This window comes from Dermacentor silvarum, chromosome 1 (assembly GCF_013339745.2).
Source record: "Dermacentor silvarum isolate Dsil-2018 chromosome 1, BIME_Dsil_1.4, whole genome shotgun sequence".
NCBI lineage: Eukaryota > Metazoa > Arthropoda > Arachnida > Ixodida > Ixodidae > Dermacentor > Dermacentor silvarum.
The window spans coordinates 389,617,566-389,633,507 of NC_051154.1; the positions used below are offsets into that span (position 1 = coordinate 389,617,566).

At 43.5% G+C, this 15,942-nt stretch overlaps 1 protein-coding gene across 2 annotated transcripts in view; it reads left to right on the forward strand.

Moving 5' to 3' along the window:
• Nucleotides 1-12,673, forward strand: part of LOC125942468 (uncharacterized) — a 75,521-nt gene extending 62,848 nt beyond the window's left edge. Inside the window, exons 4-8 of one of the 2 annotated variants that reach the window (XM_049660658.1) lie at nucleotides 6,852-6,943; nucleotides 9,161-9,466; nucleotides 10,936-10,989; nucleotides 12,197-12,422; nucleotides 12,535-12,673. In XM_049660658.1, coding sequence (XP_049516615.1) covers nucleotides 6,852-6,943; nucleotides 9,161-9,466; nucleotides 10,936-10,989; nucleotides 12,197-12,422; nucleotides 12,535-12,644 — 788 coding nt within the window. In that variant the 3' untranslated portion in view covers nucleotides 12,645-12,673. The remainder of the gene's footprint in view (nucleotides 1-6,851; nucleotides 6,944-9,160; nucleotides 9,467-10,935; nucleotides 10,990-12,196; nucleotides 12,423-12,534) is intronic. The other variant, XM_049660659.1, reaches the window with a different exon arrangement.
• The last annotated feature ends 3,269 nt before the right edge of the window (nucleotides 12,674-15,942 follow it).

The window sequence follows — 15,942 nt, forward strand, 5'->3', positions numbered from 1 at the left end:
TTTTAAAGCTTTTACTACGCTCAGCGAGTCTGTGTAGATAATTGCTTTTGGTATTTTCGATTCTTTGATATGTTTAAGAGCCGACAGTATTGCACAAGCCTCTGCTGTGAAAATGCTCGTTTGGGGGTGCAGGGCGTCGGCATCTGAAAATGATGGGCCAACCGCTGCATAAGAGACGCCAGCATGAGACTTTGATGCATCGGTGTAAAATTCCGGACAGGAGTATTTATGCTGCAGTTCGAGGAAATGCATTCGAATGTGTGCAACCGGGGCGTGCTTCGAAACATGTAAAAAGGACAAATCACAGTCGACAATCTGCCACTGCCACGGTGAGACCTGTATAGTGGGTGTCATTAGACGATGTTCAAAGAGTGGGACATCCATTTCCTCAGCCAGACTTCTCACACGCAACGAGAAGGGCTCTCTTACTGCAGGTCGGTTATGAAAGAGGTGGGAACTGGACAAATCATTTACGGTGGAATATGAGGGATGTTCACTGTTTGCATTCACTCTAAGAAAATACATGAAAGCTGTGTAGGTCCTCTGGAAGTGGAGGGACTACTCATTGGATTCCACGTAAAGGCTTTCTACAGGGCTTGTCCTAAAGGCACCTGTAGACAAGCGAATACCTAGATGGTGGATGGGGTCCAGCATCTTCAACGCGGTTGGGGTGGCTGACTGGTAAATTATGGCCCCGTAGTCTAGGCGTGTTCGTATGAGGCTTTTATACAAATTTAACAGACACTTTCTGTCACTACCCCATGTAGTGCGTGACAACACTTTTAAAATAGTCATTGTTTTCATGCACTTGTTTTTTTAGATGTTTTAGGTGTGGTATGAATGTTAGCTTAGTGTCAAGAATTATGCCTAAGAATTTATGTTCCGTTTTTACAGGTAGAAGCTGTCCTTGCAGGTCAATGTCGGGGTCGGGGTACAGTCCTCTCTTTCTAGAAAAAAGCACGCAGGCGCTCTTTTGTGGATTTAGGCAGAACCCATTCTCGTCTGCCCATTTAGCCACCTTGTTCAGACCAAGTTGAACCTGCCGTTCACAGATTGCAAGGTTGCATGATTTAAATCCAATCTGTATATCATCGACGTACGTTGAATAAAACATGTTGCGTGGGATGTATAGACGCAAGGAATTCATTTTTATAATGAAGAGAGTGCAACTGAGCACCCCACCCTGTGGGACTCCAGTTTCCTGCACAAAAGGTCGTGATAAAGCGCTGCCAACCCGAACACGGAATGTGCGATTCAGCAGGTAACTTTCAATGACATTTAAAATATTACCACGTATACCAAAGTGGGAAAGGTCTCTCAATATACCAAACCGCCATGTGGTGTCGTAGGCCTTTTCCATGTCTAGGAACACAGATAAAAAGAATTGTTTGTGAACAAAAGCTTCACGTATCTGTGCCTCAATACGTATCAGATGGTCAGTGGTGGATCGACCCTCGCGAAAACCGCACTGGTATGGGTCAAGGAGCTTGTTTGATTCTAGGAAATGTATCAGACGACGGTTTATCATCTTCTCGAAGACCTTGCAGAGGCAGCTTGTTAGAGCTATGGGCCTGTAACTCGATACGGACGATGGATCCTTGCCCTGCTTCAGGATAGGGATTACTATGGCCTCTTTCCAGGCAGAGGGGATCTCGCCGGAGGTCCATATAGAATTATAGAGACAGAGAAGGGTTTTCTTCGTTTCAGAGGGTAGGTTTTTCAACATGTCATATAGTATACGGTCAGGGCCTGGGGCAGAATGCTTGCAACAGGTGAGTGATGCATGCAGCTCTGCTAGGGAGAAAGGTAGGTTATATGGCTCGTTCCCAGTGCTCTTTCGGTCTATTTTTTGTTTTTCTATAGCTGATTTATATCTTATAAATGCTGGTGAATAGTGTGAGGAACTGGACACATGTTCAAAATGTGCACCCAGATGGTTCGCTTGGTCCTCAAGGCTGTCTCCCTGCGTGTGTACCAGGGGAGGTGGATGTGTTTGTCGTCCTCTTACTCTATTGACCCTGCTCCAAACCTTGGCCTCATCCGTGTATGAGTTGATACTTGATAAAAATGTTTTCCAGCTGTCTCTCCTGGCTTGTCTGCGTGTTCTCCTACCTTGGGACTTGATTTTCTTGAAATTTACAAGGTTTTCAGCAGTAGGATAATCGCGAAGCTGCCTCCATGCTTTGTTCTGCTGCCTACGTGCATTCCGGCATTGTTCATTCCACCACGGAACACGACGTTTGCTAGAAAGTCCACTTGTTTGGGGAATACACTTAGAGGCTGCATCAATTATGAATTTAGTAAAATACTCCACGGCACCATCAATTCCGAGCGATGAAATGTCAGCCCACGAGAGTTTACTGGTAAGAGTTTGGAATTTATCCCAGACCGCTGCATCGACCTTCCACCGGGGGGCATGTGGTGGAGACTCGTATTGTCTTGTTGCTCTCAGCAGTACTGGGAAATGGTCGCTCCCGTAAGGATTTTTGGTAACTTCCCATTTAAGTTCAGAAAATAGACACGGGGAAGCTATGCTAAGGTCAATAGAAGAAAAGGTTCTGTTTGCAATACAGTAAAATGTAGGTTCCTTCTTATTCAGGAGGCACGCACCAGACGAGAAAAGAAATTCTTCAACAAGACGACCTCGCGCATCGATACGAGAGTCGCCCCACAGACTGCTGTGCGCATTGAAATCGCCAAGAACAAGATAAGGTTCTGGCAATTCGTCTATAAAGGACTGAAATTCATGTTTGTGTAAGTGGTAATGTGGGGGTATGTAAAGCGAGCAAATGGTGATGAGTTTGTTCAGAAGGACAAGTCGAACTGCCACTGCTTCAAGGGGCGTTTGTAGCTGCAAACGTTGACAAGCTATGCTTTTGTGAATTACAATGGCAACACCGCCTGATGATGCGAGAGCATCATCGCGATCTTTACGAAACGTAACATACTGTCGGAGAAAATTTGTATGTTTCGATTTTAACTGCGTTTCCTGTACACACAGCACTTTTGGATTGTGTTGGTAAAGAAGTTCTTGGACATCGTCGAGGTTCCTAATAAGGCCTCTGACGTTCCATTGAATTATTTGTGTATCCATAATGAAAGTAAATTGGTGCTGTGTGTACAAAAAGGAAGTGTTGCCTTAGATTACAGAGCCGTTTGCGGCCCTGTAATTTTGGTTTTGTCTTTTCTAGAGCGGTCCAAAGAGTTTGGCCGCTCTTTAGGTGCTGGTTGCACCACCTTGCTTGGGGTAGTGTCCATAGCCTCTTGTGAAGCGCTGGACACTCGCTCTAACGAGCGATGTGTACGTCGTGTAGCCTTCGCCTCGAGGGACGAAGGCTGTGGCCTCACCAGCCCGGAGGCCGATGGAACCTCCTTAGCCTCTGAGCTGCGATGGCTGCTGCCAGCGCTAGTAGAGGCCTCTGGTGTGGCCGATTTCGAGGGAGGCAGGGCAGCCTCAGCTGCTCCCACCATGGGGGCGGGTGGAAGTCGCCTCAATACGCTGCGCGTGCCTTGGGCGACCGCCGGGGTCCGTCGTGGTGCTGCCCCCTGTTGCACCACTTCGGCAAAAGAAGTTTTCATCGAAAATGCAGGTGAAAGACGCTGTCGTGCTTCCCGGAAACTGATATTTTCTTTGACTTTTATAGTAATGATCTCCTTTTCTTTCTTCCAGGCTACGCAAGATCTGGAATATGCTGGGTGGCTGCCATCGCAGTTCGCGCAATGGGCCTCAGCAGTACAGTCATCAGCAGAGTGATCTTTTGTAGCACATTTCGCACAAGTTAGTCGTCCTCGGCAGCTTTGAGAGGCATGACCAAACCTCTGACACTTGTAGCAGCGTCGTGGATTTGGAATGTAGGGTCTAACACGCAGTTTGAGGTAGCCTGTTTCTATTGCATCCGGGAGTGTGCTAGAGCCAAAAGTAAGTACTATGTGTTTGGTTGGTAGTTCTTTGTTATCGCGCCTGATTTTTGTGCGTTGTACATTTATAACATTTTCTTCTTTCCATCCATTCAGGAGTTCTTCATCAGTCAAATCCATGAGGTCGTCGTCTGAAACCACACCCTTGACGGTGTTCATTGTTCGGTGTGGACTAACAGATATGGTTTTATCGCCAAATGCCACCAGGTTTGTTAGTTTCTCGCACTGCATCTTGTCTTTTACTTCAATCAGAAGGTCCCCACTTGCCATCTTGGTGGCTTTGTAGCCACTTCCAATTACCTCCGTGAGACATTTTGACACCAAGAAGGGTGAAATATTTGTTGCTTTTTTATCAGTGTTTTCACAGTGAATCACATGATACTTAGGGAATGTGTCTCGTTTCTTCAAAAGAATTCAAAGGTTGCGTCGGTGCGCCCCCTTTTCGGGGGACGATCAGGTGAGAAGGGTTTCGAGGGTCCCATGGAATGAGTTGTTTGTTCGGTATCAATGCCAGTCACCCACCACCGAGCCCAACGAGGGGACACGGCAGAGATTGTTATGAAGCAAGCACTGCCATGCCAACTGTACATTGTTACTATAACCGCATATGTTATAATCAAGGTAGATCAGAAGAAGACAGGAAAGATTGAAGGTGAGAGGGATAGGCGAAGATTGGAGAGAGAGAGACAGGAAAAGGCAACTACCGTTTTCCCCCGGGTGGGTCAGTCCGGGGGTGCCGTCTACGTGAAGCGGAGGCCAAAGAGGTGTGTTGCCTCCACCGAGGGGCCGTAAAGGTCCAAACACCCGGTATCGGCTCAACCTCCAGGATCCTCTTTTCCCCGGACACGGCTAAGCCGCGCACGGCTACACGCGGGAGGGGCCAACCCTCATGTGCTCGGGTCCGTGGTGTCGCAACACACCAAACGCCTGCTAACGCAGACGCCCCTGCGGGCAGCCTGCCACATCACTCATGGTGTTGGCTTCATGAGACAATGCATAAAACATGTTCACATAAATGCATACGGCTATATCAGGCTAATCAAAGAGCAGCATGCATGTAATGTGTGCAGCAGTTTAGTCATTTTAAAACGCAGAATTAGACACAGCTGTGGCGGTTAACAAGGCACTATGTGAGGTGTGAATAAATGCATATGTATGGCTGCATAGGTACTCATTACTGAAAGAAGTCGCAGTACCCACAACTTTGTTATTGAAGTAGGTATTACTTGAAAGTATGGATCATCTAATAATTTATGCTTATTTGAAACACTTGAGCGATGCAGAGTGACACTAATAATGAGTTAATGTGTATATTTTCAAGATCCCGAAGGAGAAGAAGCGAAAACGTGCAGCAACAGGGGAATCAAAAAAGAGGAGCAGTAGTCGGGAGAGCTCCGATGAAGAGCTTGTGGAGAGAAGGCTACTTAGAAAGGAGCAACAACTGAATTCTAAGCTTCGCAGAAAGGTCAGGAAGCTCCAAGAGAAACTAGACGTGTTGGAGCAGCGAAATGGGAAGCTGCAAGATCTGCTGTGCAACAAACTTGGCAAGTTATATGTATTTCTCAACTCATTGTGATTTTGTAAATATTCGATGAGTGGTATAGTTACACATATCTTGCATGTTTTTACTTCGGCAGCTTTATGCATGTTGATGCCTTCTAATTTCTTAAATCTAGCAGTTTATATTGATACACTGCAGTCTGTAGAGGTCCATGTTTTCTATAGACCTCTCCTGGGGTATGTCACACCGCGCCAGCACCGGCGCACATGCAGTGACCCTGGTTGGCAAAACACAGCCTGCGGCGGCTTTCTGCACGGTGTAGTCGTGCAGTGCTTGGTGTAGGAGGGCGCCACATGTACGCGTGTTTTTCGTTTTTCATTTTATATGAACCTCCACAATTCTCTTGGCAGGCCGATTAGCAGTATTCTGTGCCGGAGAACATCGGCATGTGTTAAGCAGTGATAAAATCTGAGGATGCTGGCCTTTGTTACTGAAGAACATGGTGATCAGTGATTTTTTTACACAAGAACGTGAAGCACATAGTGGTCAGTGATGGGTTGTGTGGCGAAAAAAGCAACGATATTGGCTCATCTTTGCGTAGGGAAACGGACCACATTATGTGTGTGTGGTATACAACGTGATTAGTAATACATCTCGCTTGCGATACTGAATGCGTGTTGCATGTAATAAGGCCAGTCATAGTTATGAGGCGCCGATATAACATCGGGACCCGTAATTCTTGAACAGGTGAGAATTGATGAAATGCGCTGATTAGTGAGCACACGTATCTCGGTGCCATGTGCGATGTGTGCAGAAAAAAAAAACAAAAAAGGAAGAAAATCTGCGCATAAGTATTGATTGAAAGGTATTACTAAAATCGGCTCCTAGCATGTTTTGACACCTACGAAGCTGCTTGTATACATTTCACCATGGGAACACCCAAATGGCAAATCACTGAAATTATTGTTTTAGCGTTTTTTGCCAACCAGCTCAGACGTTTTTTTGCCAACCAGCGCTCGTTTCAAAGGTGCGGACGATGGAAGGGGTCGCCACAGTTACGTCACAATGTTTGCAAACAGGGAGAGGTCCATTGTACTGTGTCTTGATAACCTGCCATGATAGCTCAGTTGCTATGGCGTTATGCTGATGCTGCTGAACACAAGGTCGCAGGTTGGATCTCAGCCGTGATGGCTGCATTCCAGCATGGGTGAAGTGGGCGCAGTACACAATTGTTTTATTATATACCATGATTGGAGGGGTGCACTTTAAGAGAACTGGAGGTGGTTGAATTTAATCAGGTTGTGGTATAAGGTAAACCCCCAAAATTACATTTTTTAGTTTTGATACATGGTACAGCAGAAATGTGGCTATGTGGTGGCCAATGTACTTTCAAAATTTGATGTCTATGTTTTGCACATCTGCTGTTCTCTAGAAACATGGTTCAGCCAGCCAGCCCATCGAAGGAGTGCAGCTGTAGAACCTTTTCTACAGGAAAATGAAGGCACTAGCGGCATTCATGACGAGGTAAAAACATATCGCTTTTTGTTGCTGAGCTAGTTCATACTCATTATGGTGCTACATGACATGAACAAAGTGACGACCAGGACAGGAAACAGCATCACTTGCAGCTAAGCTTATTCACAGCAGAGAGGCATATGAGTTAGCGGAGGCATATATTACATTAAAAAGGCACGGGACATTTGTACCAGGGATACGTCTGTGGCTCTGTGCAGCAATGAACGTCAATTCTTTATTTGTTTGGATAGGCATGCATTTTTCAATCTCATATTAGTGGTGTGATCGCAGTGCACAGATACATTTGCACACGCTGGCATTTGCTCTGCAAAAGGGACCCTTCTGCTTTGAATAAACTTGGTTACAAGAGATGCTTTATTTCTATCCCAGTTTAATGCCGCTTTGTTTTGCGTCCTATTAAAACCATAAAGCCCAAACCACATGAGAGCGATTTTGTGCGCGAACAGATCGCTCGTTCTTGTCGCTCGATCGCTTGGTTCTGGAAATCTAGAATTCGTTGCTCGTCGCCCAGAAGTACTATGAGCGACTAGCGAATAGCGCAAAGCCAGAACTGGATATACATTAGTCAAATACTACCGATTGTCGCATGGAACGAGCAAACGACTTGATTTTGATACGTGCAAGGATAATAACGTAGTGCAACATCTTTAGAAATATTTATGCTGCTCTTTACGCTAAAACACATGAACTTAAATTAATAAAGCACGCATCACGCCAGTTTCAGCAAGTATTTGCTGCCCTCATACCGGCAACACCGGGGAGTCGTCGCTCATATGCGGTACGACTTGTAGGCGACGAGCGAACGTGACAGCCATCTCCATCGCGTCACTTGTTGCTGTCACGCACAAGATTGCGTGCATGCGGTTTATACTTTAGGTAGAAAACATATTGCATGGCTCAAATAGACAAAATTCCATAACCGTGTATTCTCTTATGTGGATGATGCCTTTACCCTAAATGTGGCCCCAATTTTTAATGTACACTTTACTAATAGGTAAAACGGAACTAAATATTTTGTGAAGTGCTTAGTAGCTAAAATCTTAGACTGTGGTTGGGTGGCCTGTAGCAATATGTAAATGAGAAACAAAAAAAGCCAATCAGGCTGAAGACAAGGCCTGAAGAATTGTTGCTTTATTCTAGCAGGCATGCATCTTGAACTGGCACAAGAGCACACGAGATATGGTGGATGATGATGGTAATGGACAGTATTTCAGTTTAGAAAAAGCAATGTGCCTAATGCCATATGTGACAAGCTCATTCATCATTGCTCACAGGTGATCTTAGAGCTGGTGCAGCTGGTGTGGGGTTCACCATAAGGGGGGGGGGTGTTCTAGGTGAAGGTGTCATATTGCAGCCCACTGGATGTTATGTGATGGAAAGACTACTGCAGAGCTAACAAAATATGAGTAGGTTATTTCTGCTGGTGCACCTGCATTTGTTTTAGGCAGTGCATTTGCACAGGAAGTTTACTACACAAAGTTGTGCAGGAAGCAGAGAGCATTAATTGGCATGTGAGCAATGTGCATGTGTTCACAGCAGCCCACAATGGCAAGTACACTCAGTGAAGAGGGCTGACATTGCTTAAAAAAATGCGATTGTACAAGCTGTTTCAGTGTTTTTAGGCCTGTAAGCTTCCTGGTACAGCCGACTTCCGTCATCTGGACCCTGGCAGGACAAACAAAATTGACCAAATGATCTGGCTGGTTGAATTCAACAAGAAGCAGTAAAACTAAAACAATACTGGTGAATAATCTGGCAGTATTTGCCCCAATTCTTACACGCTCCCGAATCGAACGTGCAAGCACTTTATATTGGTTCAGAGTAGAACAATGACATTAATATGGCGCGGCTAATAGACCGAAAAATTGACGCAATTTTTTCCTTTATTATTTAGTCATAAATATGTTGTGGTCACCACATGTAGAACACTCTTGCTGTGTAGCAGAATCTCCCCTTTGTTTTCTTGCAATTCATGATTGTGAAGCTGCAAGTCGACAGTATTGCATATTTCCGTTTTTGTATTACTTTCTTCTGATATTTTTTACATCAGCAACTGGTTTAAGGGAGAGCACTCCAGTTTTTTGTGCTATCTGTATGCATTTTTCATACTATTTTAGGTTTTATAAAGCATTTTCTTCTGGTTTATTATGACTTCATAATTATGGTTGTGCTTAACTAAGGTGCTGCTTATTATGTTTGTGTCAGACTGAAAGTCACTGCCAAGATGCCCAATTGGCCCACGAGCGATTGGCAGACCAGAGTGTACCACCAGGAGAGCCACAAGCAAACCTGCTTCCAAAGCCCCACGAGCCAGTGCAGATACCGGTGCCAGCGCAGATACCGGTGCCACAACAGCCATTGCCGCCACAACCAAACCTGCTTGCAAAGCCCCACGAGGCACTGCCAGTGCAGATACCGGTGCCACAACAGCCAATGCCGCCACAACCAAACTTGCTCCCACAGCAACCAGACATGGTTTGTGATGCTGTGCGCGCAGAAGACACCAACCAGGTATGTACAGCAGAACATTTGCACAATCAATAATTTGGTATTTGTAAGCTGCTCATTCTATGACAGTTGTGATTTTGCTTGCCGCTTTACCACCATAGTGTCTTTGTAACTAGTAGAATACCGAGTGCCTTTTTTTTACAATTCTTGCATTTGTGATGTAACCTGTGAAGTTAGGAGCTCAGATACGACCTCAAGGATTAGCAAAAGTTGTCTCGAAAAATGAGCAAATGGTGTTGCCGATAGCTGATAACAGGTAGTCTGTCTTCATAACTGTTTAGTCGCCATCTCTATGATCGCATCAATAGCAACCATTGTTTTGTTTGCAGCAGTTGCAGCGAGCAGTAGTTTTGTTTGGCTCAGTCCAACGCACGCATAATATGAACGCAGTGTAACCGGCCAAGGATGAAGAGTTATTCTACCATGGGGCCTGCACGTTGGCATCCACTCTGCCGGCTACATTGCAATGGATGCGCAATCTGTTTCTAACCAGCTCACTGGCAAAAAAATAATTGGGATGTGCACGCTGTAGTGAAGCACGTCTCAGATGAAGGTGTGGCACTTTTGTACTGTGGCTCACCATGAAGGAAGTCACGAGGTGCATGCTGCTGCGAACACTAATTAATTGCGAGATCATGGTAATTGCAGCTTCTGCACTTCATTTCTGGATTCATTCAGTAATTAAAATGTGTTAGTGTAGTAAGCATTTGTTTAATGTTTCCTTGATAATCAGGCAATTAAATATTCTGAAGGCTTTGCATTATTCAATTAAATGTTCTGAAGGCCAGCATCATTGAATGTGACACATGGTTCTATGTAGCATACCTTGAACGAACTGTGTTATTACAACTTTTATTTAGCTAAACTTACTTAAGCAGTAAATGTGTTCGATCACCCACATTAAAGAATGGCAGGTGGTCAGAATTAACCCGCAGTCCCCTATTGCGGCGTGCCTCGTAATCAGATGGTGGTTTTGGCATATAAAGCTCTAGAAATTAATTTTTATTTTTCGTATTTCATTTTACCAAACAGGTGCTTTGTAGTTTAATTAATGGTGCAGGTTCCAAAAGCCAACCAATAACGAAATGCATGAATGTCACAGGAAAAACATCTTCCATTGTGCAATGGCAATATCTAGTTCTTTTTTACTGAACTGATGTTCATGGGAGGATAGACAATGGAAAAGCCATTCTTCTGGTTGATGTTCCTCTGGGTTGAAATGACCTGTGGCTTTGAGAGCTCTGAACAGAGTTGATATGAAGTACAGTAGCACTATTGTGTTGTCAAGCAAAAGTGTACTTGCATTTTTGTCAGATGTTGATGTGTGCATTTAGGTATATCTATGAAGATGCTTGTCTTTCATGGCATGGTAGGTGCGTTGGCAAGAAAGAGGAAACTGACATGCGCTGGTGTGCATGTGCGGGATTAATTTACTGTGCTACCTATTAACTCACTATTTCTTTGTCTTTTAGGATGCAGATGCCATGGCCACGCTACCTCCACTGTTGGCTCTGGTAAATAGTGAGGTAGGGAGACTTATTTTTCAGAAAAATGCTTTGCCCCTATGACACATTATTACTTGTCGCTGAAGGTGACAGATAGTTTTGCTCACTACCATCATCATATAGGCTTAACATCCAAATTGCACGGATGCACTTGACACCATGCTTGTAGTTTTCTGTGTGCATACATTATACCTAATTGTATTTTTGTAAATTGTAATAAAATGGTGACATTCAAAGATAACATTACCTTAAACGGCCTCTCATGAGGCTGCATAGCAAATTTTATTTATACTCTGAGAGTTATGTACCCTTTAAGGAGTGTTCTACTGGCAAGAATTTCAATTAAATTCTGAGGTTTTACGTGCCTAAAACCACGATCTGATTATGAGGCACGCCGTAGTGGGGGACTCTGGAAATTTGGACCACCTGGGGTTCTTTAACGTGCACCTAAATCTAAGTACACGGGTGTTTTCGCATTTCACCCCCATCGAAATGCGGCCGCTGTGGCGGGGATTCAATCCCGCGACCTCGTGCTCAGCAGCCCAACATCGGCAAGAATTTCAAAAATTAGTTCTATAATAGCAGAGAGAGTGGAAGTGTTGGGTCAATTAAGCCATCTTGCACCAAAACAACTTTTAAATGAAGTTGCTAAATTGAGCGGTATGTGGGTGTTCAGTGGCAGCCACACAGAAATAGCTGTATTATTATTTATCCCTGGAATGCAAGCCTAAGCAACCTGTTTCAGTTTTGGCATTTTTGGAGTGTGTTGTGCATTGTAGCTTGGACGCAGGGAATAGAAACTTTGTGCCATATAATGAACTATAAATGTTTCCGTGGTTTGCACACATGCAAAATACACGACATGCATGACTAGGTTGACAAATGAGGCCACTGATATCATGCTCTGCCGTGGGAATGCATTAATTGTCACGAGGTAATTTACAATTTTCGCCTATATACTTTCTTTTTCAATAAAAAAGACTGCAAGCATTACGTTGCTTTAAAGGCTGTTATTAATTATTTCTCAATGTTCTCCACAACATATTCATAGGCACAGCAAAAAAAAAGGAAGCTCATAAGCCTATATCAACATAAACATGGTGCCATTTATGTAAAGCGCCTTATATTACTTTTTAGGCAATATTTATTTAATAGGATCATTGTTAAAACATAATTTTATTTTAATAATAAATGAATAATTGAGTCTGAACATTACTCTTCCATACAGGTGCACCTTGGCAAAGGTGTCTTTGTCAAAGAAGAGCAATGGTCATGGCTGTTGTCGCGACCAAAAGACTCTTTGTTTTGCAAGGAAGCCACGAAGCTCCTGTGGGGTATCCCTAACTTGAGGAATAGGAGCCTCACAGGAGCACCCTGTCGGCGCTTCCTAAAGCAGGAAAACCTGGCGCCACCACGGAAAGCACTGACGCCTGAAAAGCTGCAGGCTGTTGCGAGTGAGTATATTAAACCTAACGTATTTTGGAATATTAGACTTGATTTCATAGATGAGCAACTGACGGATATTTAAAACTTGCTTCGATTGTGTTTGTTCCTGTTTCTCGACAGATGGTTTTGCAGCCTACGTCAGCAAGAAGGCCTCCGAGACGCCAAAAGCAGACAGATTAAGAAAGATGAATCGGTTTATTGCAGAAATGTTGAATGATCTGAATAAATAGTGTTAAGGGGGAAACAATTTAGACATCGTTTTTTTCCATATGGTGCACAATGCTTTCCACACACATCTACACAGTCTTCTGTGCTCATGAAACACATAATTAAAACACACATTGCTTCATATTCCACATTGGTCATACCTCCCACAAAAAAATGCATTCCTATATCGCTCGAACACCCCCATATCACCTGTACTACCCATATGCCCCTATATCACCCATATGCCCCCATATCACCCATATGCCCCCATATCACCCATATGCCCCCATATCACCCATATGCCCCCATATCACCCATATGCCCCCATATCACCCGTATGATACATAACCCGTATCCAATAACATCGTATGTACGGGTCCTATATATATAGGAATTTTCAGTAGGGTTTTCTAGGTCCAGAAATACTGAGAGGCAAAACTGCTATGTATAAAAGCATCTCTAATATAAGATTCAATGCAAACAAAGTGGTCTGTTGTGGACATACCTTCTCTGAAACTGCACTGTATATGATCGAGTATTTTGTTGCTTTCAAGGAAATGGATCGGGCGCCGGTTAATCCTTTTCTCGAAGAGTTTGCATATACAACTTGTCAGAGCTATAGGCCTATAGCTACTGGCCTAAGAAGGCCCCTTGCCATCTTTGAGAATAGGAATTACGATTGCTTCGTTCCATGCAGTCGGACTGTAGCCGGGAGAGAACATGGTGTTAAAGAGTGACAGTAGTGTCTTGTGGGTTTTAGGGTGTAAGTGTTTTATCATTTCATATAGTATTCTGTCACTTCCTGGCGCAGACTCGTTACAACAATTCAGTGAAGCCTGAAACTCCGCCACGCTAAATGGACGATTGTACGCTGCATTGGCTTTGTCTTTCCGACTCAGAAGCTGTCGCTCTGCTTGTCGCTGGTATTTCAGAAATGTGTCTGTGTAATGGGATTTACTGGAAATATACTCGAAATGTGCTCCTAGACAATCAGCTTGGTCCTCAAGAGTGTCTCCTTGTGTGTTTACTAAAGGTAGAGGATGAGTTTCGTGGCCTGTTATTTTGTTTACCCTGTTCCAGGCTTTGCGTTCGTCTGTATAAGAACTGACATTGCTTATGTATTTTTCCCAACTTTCCCGTTCAGCACGGCGGCGTATTCTTCTACCTTGCGACTTAATCGCCTTGAAGTTAATTAGGTTTTCTGTGGTTGGGGAGTTACGAAGCAGATTGCCATAAGGCAGGAGCACGATCTGGACAAGATCCAATGAACAGCTCTGCATACTTATCGAGTACACTTCGAAATGGAGCAATACGAAGACAGCGGATTACGGCGGCACATTAGTAAGAAAAGCCATATTATAACAGAAGGTGTTGAAGCCAATCGGATAGTACTAAATCTACCGCGAATGCGCAGAACGAGGTGTAAACCTCACATTATTTTTTTATTATATTTTGTAGAAACATGCTATAACGAACATGGATTCTGTTCTTGGCAACGACTGTTATCGTGGATGCATTCATACACGAGGACAGTTTCGCAAGCTGCAATGCTGTCGATATTGAGTACAATCATTGAAATGGGATGGTCATTGCATGATGAAGTCAGATATAGTGTGATGTCAGCTATCATTTTGGTGACGAGCGTGCTGATAATCTTTTTCATGAATTGGCAGACATGGCGCGGTCGTTCATGCGCGGTAATAGTGGTTAAGGCATCCTGGTCAATCTGTGTTTTTATCGAGCCAGTACTAGAGCAAAAGTGTTGTTTTTCTCGTCCGTGATGGCTTCGTCGACAAATGAAGTTGCAAAACTGATGCAGCTAAGTGACCTAACAGCAGCTGAATTTCAGCAATGCTGTAACTGTGTCCATTTTAATTTGAGATCCGGTCGCAATAAGTACGATGACATTGAATGTTTCTTTGGCGAAGTTAAAATTGTGTTTGACATTGTGATGTTTACGGAAACATGGTTTACTTGCGAAGAGAATGTGTTTGAAATGCAAGGATATAAGTCTTATTTTGTAAACGGCTATGAGAAGCGCGGCGGAGGCGTGTCTATTCTAGCCTCAAAGGAAGTGCAGTGCGAATTACTTTCTGAATTTTGTTGTTCTACTCCTGATTATGAAACACTTGTTCTGAAATCACAGAAATCTTTATTTTGTGTCTGCTATCGCCCACCTCGCGGTCACATTTCCTGCTTTTTTAGCTCTTTAGATGCACTCCGTGAATTTGTAAATTATCATACATATCATATAATTTTAGGTGGCGACTTCAATATTAATTTACTTGCAGATAATCCTAATAAAGCTGCCTTTGAGTCTCTCTTAGACATACACAATTGCCAAAATGTAATAACTTCTCCAACGAGGCTGGCAACAACCACAGAAACGCTGCTCGATCTCTTCATTACAAATGTTGATTTGCACCGCGTGCACTCTGGTGTCATTAACTACTGCCTCAGCGACCATCTTCCAATATTTATTTCTGTAAATGAGTCTTCTAAAATTATTGATCACTCTACACCAGTAGGACAGGTTTCTTACAGATCAATTAACCCTTTAACATTAACCACTTTTCGTGAATCTATCTCACGTATAAACTGGGATGATGTACTGAGTGAATTTGATCCGGAAATCGCTTACGACAGATTCTTAGAAAAGTTTACAGCTGTCTACAATTCATGCTTTCCACAAAAAACATTTAACCGACCGAAGAAAGCTCGTAAGCCATGGATAACGACTGACCTTTTACATCTAATAAGAAAACGGGAACAGCTGTACAAAACATTCATTCAAACTAGATGTCCTGGTGCGCTTAGTGCCTTCAAAAAACATAGAAATCACGTGACTAAAGAACTTCGTGCTGCTAAAAACAGATATAATTATAACCGCTTAATTTATTCTAGTCAACGTTCTGGAGACATGTGGCGCAAATTAAATGCGATATTTGGCAGACGTACTGAACCTATCACAAGGATATCGAAAGACAACGTGGAAATTTCTGGAGTAGAAGTAGCAAATGCATTTAATGATTCGTTTCTTTCTAATCTCCCATTATCGTCTGGAGGCGATAGCCTGTCTTACATGCAACCGCGTTGCGAGCATACAATTTTTCTGCGGCCAGTGTCTGAATCGGAAGTTATTACAACCTACACTAGTTTAAAAAACAGCACGGCCACAGATATGATGGATCTGCAGATAAAACTGGTAAAATTCGTTATTGATTTGATCGCACATTGCTTAACGCATATAATTAACAACTGCCTTTCATGTGCAGTCTTTCCTCGTAAAATGCAATGCGCAAAAATTACAGCAATTTACAA